The sequence below is a fragment of the Acipenser ruthenus genome, chromosome 26 (genome assembly GCF_902713425.1).
Source record: "Acipenser ruthenus chromosome 26, fAciRut3.2 maternal haplotype, whole genome shotgun sequence".
Classification (NCBI taxonomy): Eukaryota; Metazoa; Chordata; class Actinopteri; order Acipenseriformes; family Acipenseridae; genus Acipenser; species Acipenser ruthenus.
In genome coordinates this window covers 19665566-19672829 of record NC_081214.1, presented here as the reverse complement: position 1 = coordinate 19672829, position 7264 = coordinate 19665566, and the positions used below count along the sequence as shown (strand labels likewise).

Genomic DNA, 7264 nt, shown 5'->3' with positions numbered 1-7264 from the left:
CAGTAAGATCAGAGGCTTTTTGCGTGTCTGTACTCCATATGTTTTTACGGATTAGTCCCTCATCTATGCGGTATAGCACAGGCCAGAGCATTCTAGGAAAGAAACTCCAGTTTGCTCGTCTTCCAACTGTTGTTGATGGAGAACGCGTGCCTTTTGTTCTTGGAAACTGGACAACAAACGAACTAGATATTCATACAGCTAGCCCTCAGGATATATGCACAGCAACCTACAACGTGTGCGCCACCTGCCATCTCCTACCCCCACCCTCCACCCACACACACAGTATCTCAGGAAGATACCTACAACAGCGTGTTTGAAGAGGGCGAGGCTTTCTCACCAAGCTTCGCCAATTCTGTCAGAGGTGTGCCATGTAATCTACCCAGGACGCTACAATGATGCGGTGCTGGTACGGGAGAGGCCCGTGCCAGTCAAACTGAAGGGCGGGTTGCTGTTGCGACTTGCTGCAAGGGACAGTGGTGAATAGGACGGCGCTGGAATCCCTGTGGATTACGCCCCTGGCGCTCCAATGAAATGAGGGAAAGGGCGTGGTTGATTGCCAGGGGGAGGGGACCGGGGTATGTGTTATATTACAGTGCTGTCGAGATGCCTCAGTATTCAGACAATAATACACACCTTCCCGTCTGGACAGCTAACTAACTAAACTGCAAATACAGAAGCGTGTGTTATTTCATCTCTCTTCTCACCTGCTCATGAACTAATAGTCAGACGGCAGATCTCCGCAGTCATGATGTCCATGAACAGCAAGCAGGCTTTCAGCATGCACCCTCTTCTGCATGAACCCAAATATACGCCACTCCACTCCAGCTCAGAGGCGCTCAGACGGGCATGTCTACCCACTCCGTCGGTAAGTTCAACAACTGTTAAAAAAAAAAAAAAGAAAAAGAAAAAAAAAGAAAAAAAGAAAAAACATTCTTGCATTTAAAATAGTTATTTATCTGAAATGTATTTATTTGTACTTTTCTGCAGAAAAAAAATGGATTTACAATAAGAGCAAAACATATGACAGGAACTAGCCATTCAACTGCCGTGTTTTAATTACACCATTCTCAAAATAACTGCAATGTATGTAAATCCAGTACTACATTTTGAATTACATAAATAGTGTGTGTCTGTGTGTGTTTAAATAGGATTTTTTAAAACTATATTATTGTTGGATACTGGCGAAAGTTACGTTTGTTAAAGTTATTCTTTAATAGTTACCAAAAACTAAACTATTTGGAATCATAACAGGGCAAATCTTGAAATAAAACTGTGAGGTAAACGAAACAAAACAAAACCAAATAACTAATACAAAGATAAGTACACCAGTAACACCAGAAAGAAAGCTAAGTACATGAGATGCATATGTGATGTGTATTTAATTTTCTTGATGTGCTCATTGACGTTTTCCCTCCAAATTCACAGCTACAAGGGAACATCTTTGCAGGTTTCGACGAGACCTTGCTGCAGAGAGCCGAGGCGCTAGCCGCAGTGGATTTAGCTTCTCAGAAAAATAACCTATACAAGCCGGATGCCACTTATCACACCATGACCAGCATGACATGCACCCCAACGTCCTCGTCCGTCCACCTGCCCCACCCTTCTGTCCTCACGAGCCACCACCACCATCATCACCACCAGCCGTCGCAGGGGCTGGAGGGCGACCTCCTGGACCACCTCACGCCTGGTCTCTCTCTGGCCTGCATGGCAGGACCCGATGTGGGCTCCACAGCGTCGCACCCCCACTCACACATGTCTGCCATCAACCACATGTCTCACCATCACCCCCAGACCATGAACATTCACCCCCACAGCCTCGGCTCTCATGCCTCGCTTGGAAGCGCAGGGGAGTCCGAACCTGACCCGCGGGAGCTGGAGTCGTTTGCAGAGAGATTCAAGCAGAGAAGAATCAAGCTCGGTGTCACCCAGGCGGACGTGGGGTCTGCTCTGGCTAACCTGAAAATCCCAGGCGTTGGTTGTCTTAGCCAGAGCACTATCTGCCGGTTCGAGTCACTTACACTCTCCCACAATAACATGGTGGCCCTCAAACCCATCTTGGAAGCCTGGCTAGAAGAAGCGGAACGGGCGCAGAGGGAGAAAATGACCAAGCCCGAGATATTTAACGGAGGTGACAAGAAACGCAAAAGAACCTCCATAGCGGCTCCCGAGAAGCGGTCCTTGGAAGCCTACTTCTCTGTGCAGCCCAGACCATCTTCGGAAAAGATAGCAGCCATAGCAGAGAAACTAGAACTGAAAAAAAACGTGGTGCGGGTCTGGTTTTGCAATCAAAGACAGAAACAGAAAAGGATGAAGTTTTCAGCAACACACTAAGAAGAGATGTTTTAAAAAAGACAGTTAGGATCTTTCTTTGTTACTTTGTCAATTGCATTTTTATGTTTTGTACGGGGATCAAAACTTGATAACAACATTCCCCCTTTTGTTACAAACTGAAAAAAAAGATTTTAAAAGGGGGGATCACGTCAACCCGTATTCTGTACTGTACTGTACTGATGGTGAGTTGGAAGTCACCAGTTCAGATCAAGGAGAGAACTTCACCATTGACTTTCATGACAATTCTATTGTACAGAATCTCAGAGAAACTTGAATAAGAATAATGAATATTATCTTTAGTTGAAAAAAAAAACCCTTTTATATGTATTAATGTAAATATTTATTTGTGAATACATTGCACCTCTGTGTGAAGAACCCGCGGGTTTTCTTTTTTAAATGATGGTTGGTGTTTGCCGATAATATTGATGCTTACTTACATTGTTAATTTATGTGATTTGCAAAAGCGATTTAACTTATACCTCCACTATGACTTGGGGAACTTTGTGTTTATCATTGCATGGTTTACAAATAAAGCGTATCTGTGCGTTAGTTTTAAGGAACAATTTGAATGCATTGCAATAACAACAACAGCAAAAAAAAAAAAAAAAAAAAAAGGTTTACTCTTCTGTTTTTCTACCTCATCGCTCTAAGCACATTCATGGTTGGGATTTTTTCTTTTCACGAGTTTAAAAGGGGAAATTAGATCACAACAAATAAGTAAACCTGTTTAATGTCTGTACTTATTTCACTGTAATAATGCTTTGACAATCAAACCATTTTTTAAAACAATTGAGTTGTGAATTGTTAGTATTTATCCACAAAAAAGACCAAAATGCATTTAGGTATTACTGGGACAAGCTTTGCGTACATTATTATTATTATTATTATTATTATTATTATTATTATTATTATTATTATTATTATTATTATTATTGACATTTTAAATTATTTAATTATTTAAAACAGCCAAACAGATGTTTAGAAATTATCTTTTAATTTCAACACGATTCCATGTCCAGTCCTAGGGGTTTTCGTTGTGCACTTTGCAGGTAAATTTATATATATATTTTGTTTGAATTTATTTTCTATTTATTTATTTATCTTTGCTTTATTTATTCTAAAGAATTTCATTTGTGATTACCTAAAGGTGTGCTTTAAAATGTGTCTGTGTAAGCGGCATAATTTATAATAAACCATGCACGTTTTACCTCACTCGCTCATACTATTTTCTTAATAAATTCCTTGGTTGTGATTATTTTATATTTGTGTATTTATTTATTTTAAAGCGCTGTGTATCTGTTAGTGTCGGGTCACATCATGACGACAGTTCCATATCAGATTTCACTGGAATCGATTTTTCATAGCACGAGGTTCAAGGGTCGCTGTCAGTGTTGATATTATTGTTATTTTATACCATTTTAAGACATGCTTTAAAATTACTTGTTAAAGAAAAGCAGAACATTTATAGGCAAAAAATAGTTGGATACTAAACATGTGTATTTTTATCTTTTTTTGTACATTAGTTACGTGCTTTTTTAAATAGCATGTTTTCTTTAACACGTAATAAAGATGTTCTTATCATAAAAACAGGTATAAAAGTTTCTGCTGTTTTCTGTAAGTTGCTTGTAAATCCAGTAATTCAATAGCCAGTCGACATGTCTTAAAATAGAAAATATTTTAATTTACAAGTGGAAATGTCTTCATGTAACCACGCAAGGCAATTGTTGTCTTTCTTTCTAGCAAAACACCGTTTAAAATACTTTCAGACTTACTATAATAAACGATATATAAAGCAGTTTCATAGGTCATTCAATTATATCTGAGCACCTTTGTCAAGCTCCCCACTATCCACCCACCTCTATTCCGGAGACCCAACAGGCAGAGCATTTCCTGCAAACAGGATTATTAAGCTCCTGGGGCAAAACATTCAAATGCTGTTTAATATAAAATATTAACATGGAAAACGAAAATCACATTTAAAAACTGTCCACATGCAGGAGCAATCAAGAGCAGTCCATTCCTATAGGCTACAGTATCACTTTCGCATACTTTTTATTTTATTTTATTTTAAGTTTTTTTTTTACTGTGTAATTAATTGTATTTAAGGTACAAACAATAGTTGTCAATTCTTGTGCACTTTTAATGTCCGTTCCTGATAGATACAGATAGAAAGTAGCCTACGTGTTATACGCAATTTCCAGTTCCCTCACAGTAATACATTATTATAATACGTCGAGAGATATGGAGTGCATCTAAAATGGCACTGCACTTTGAGTTGCGCACAATGCATTATCTCCTAATTGAGATGCATGTAGAACCAAATGGAAAGAAGACTTTAACACAGCTTCTCAGTCTTGGTACTATTCGGTTACTGAATAGCGAATTCTTCTTCTTCTTCTTCTTCTTCTTCTTCTTCTTCTTCTTCTTCTTCTTCTTCTTCTTCTTCTTCTTCTTCTTCTTCGTAGTAGTAGTAGTAGTAGTAGTAGTACTAGTAGTAATATTATTACACTCTTATAACAAATGTGTTACATATAACACATTTCCGAGTTTATACAGGGACAACACAATTTTGTGTTGAAATTAACAAACCACAACATAATAATGTGTCTTTTTAACACAAGTCTGTGTTGCTAAATATAGTATTGTGTAAGAAAAGCACATTATTGTGTTGTGGTTTGTTAATTTTAACACAGAATTGTGTTGTCCCTATATGAACGCAGAACGGTGTTATATTTAACACATTTGTTCTAAGATTATAGTATTATTATTATGGACTTTGTTTATTATAACATCAAGGATAGCCTAGCCTATAGCACACCTGTGCACAGATACATTTACGCCGACGAATGTAACACTATAAATAAACCAAAATAAACTTCCTAATGTCTCCAAATACAGTTTCCTTATTTATTTTGTTTGTTTATTATTAGATTGTTTTTTTTAGTTCCGATAAAACAATGTATTCCATTTCGTATAGTATTAGCCAGCAAGATGTTGCTACAACACTGTAATAAATAACAACGGAACCTGTTTTATATATTTTCAGAATGGGAAGATGTGTTCCTTTTTCCACTGACAATTTCTATAAATAAATCTCACACAATAGTCCCTTACCTCATGCATGAGCACAGTAATAACTTAGTGTTTCCAAATGCAAAATAAGAAAGAAATAAAAAGAAAGAAAGAAATGATCTTGCGTAAAGTTACTTGACAGTTTCCCATACTGTAATTCTACAAGCATTGAATAGTGACTTAGGTGTTTTCTGTAACACTTGTTAAGCAGTTGGTTTCAGTCTGTAAACCCCATTATTAATGAATAATGAATATGTTCTGTTATGATACTATTGATTTTCTGTGTGTGTGTGTGTGTGTGTGTGTGTGTGTGTGTGTGTGTGTGTGTGTGTGTGTGTGTGTGTGTGTGTATGTGTTTGTTAAAAGCGAATACCATTTTGCAGACTAGACTACCGTTGCATAACGTGGACCGGGTCCTAGTTCTTGTCCCCTCACGGTACAGTAATGACCTCTCAAACAATTAATACCTCTGTTTTTGCATGTCAAACTCAAAATTCACTCACACTGCACTTAAATGCGCCAACTACTTACTAACAAATTATGTGCTGGAGCCTCAAGTTGGCGAGCGAAACACAACACAAATATTTGGCAACCTTCAATACACAACACTATCGTTTATTTATTTTACAATACACAACATTATCTGTTGTTTATTTTGTGGGATCATATTAAAACTGTAGCCAAGGACATTGGAACTTGTTGTTTTGACTGATTTAAACGTTCAGACAAGAAATGTTAAATTAATAAAATTTTCGACGAATTGTCTCCGTGCTCTGTACATTGAATAATTATAAGGTAGTCTTGTTTCAAAGTATTGGGTTTGATAATCCTAAATGGTACTGAAGAGGGTGAGCAAACAGATGTGAGTTTTTATTAAGTTACATTTCTAAATAAATAAATACAAAAATAAATAAAGCAAACAAATTCATATATAAATGCTGCTATTTATTGTGTATAATAGAGATACTTTGTAAAACGCCTTTAAAAAAAAACCCAAAATATCTAGTTTGTTGTCGACTTTCACGCTGTTGTACAGTTTTGTCTAACTGGAATTAGAAATAGTAAATAAAAATATAGCGTGAGTCAATGAGACATTCCCACAAATATAGATGGGAAATAGAAAGTGCAACCCCTTTCAGCTGACCCTTAATAGCGTAAACTTCTTATCAAAAGCAGATGAACTGACTTTCACTTTTTAGATATTTTCCTTTTATACTTGGCTAAATTGTGGCCTAAGGTTTGTACACACCAGTTACTGAAGGTTAATTGATTTGATTAAAAAGAAAGACTCTTGGTCCACACAATGGATGCTCATGGATGCGTGCAATACCACATTCCCTTGATTGTGTTTGTTAATTGTTTAATTTAAATAATTTACTTAGAGAATATATTCTTCTCCTATTTTGGAGTTCCTGCGGTTTCAAAATGCGCACACGTTAGAAAGAAAGTGTTCTGCCCAAAACAGAAAGCTACATCAAAAGTAGGCGAGTAAAAAATCTGTTTGAGCTTTAATTCAAATGTTATTTAGTAAATGTTAAACATATGATCATATTTGGGTAACCCTAATGAGGTCACAACCATTTACTATAAAAAAGGGAAAGGATTTTGCTGCTAACAAATATCGATTAATATTTAATACAGGTCATGCATGCTTAGTGCTTTGTATAGCATTTTTTTTAACCGAACATTACTGTAGCCCAATATAAAATAGATGTGCCAATCTAATCAAAATACACAATAAAATACAAATCAAACAATTTATTTGTTTCAATTTGCATAAGTATGTATATGATGTGAAAAAGGGGAACTATAAGTGTGATATATGAAGTGTGCCACATGGTACCTGTGTTTTTTTAATTTA

The 7264-nt window shown here is 36.6% G+C and overlaps 1 protein-coding gene across 1 annotated transcript; it reads left to right on the top strand.

Moving 5' to 3' along the window:
- The first annotated feature begins 613 nt into the window (after positions 1–613).
- Positions 614–3920, top strand: LOC117430201 (brain-specific homeobox/POU domain protein 3-like). Its single transcript, XM_034050014.3, has 2 exons — positions 614–865; positions 1426–3920. The coding sequence occupies exons 1-2, from the start codon at positions 746–748 to the stop codon at positions 2329–2331; spliced, it is 1026 nt and encodes a 341-aa protein (XP_033905905.1). The 5' UTR covers positions 614–745; the 3' UTR covers positions 2332–3920.
- The last annotated feature ends 3344 nt before the right edge of the window (positions 3921–7264 follow it).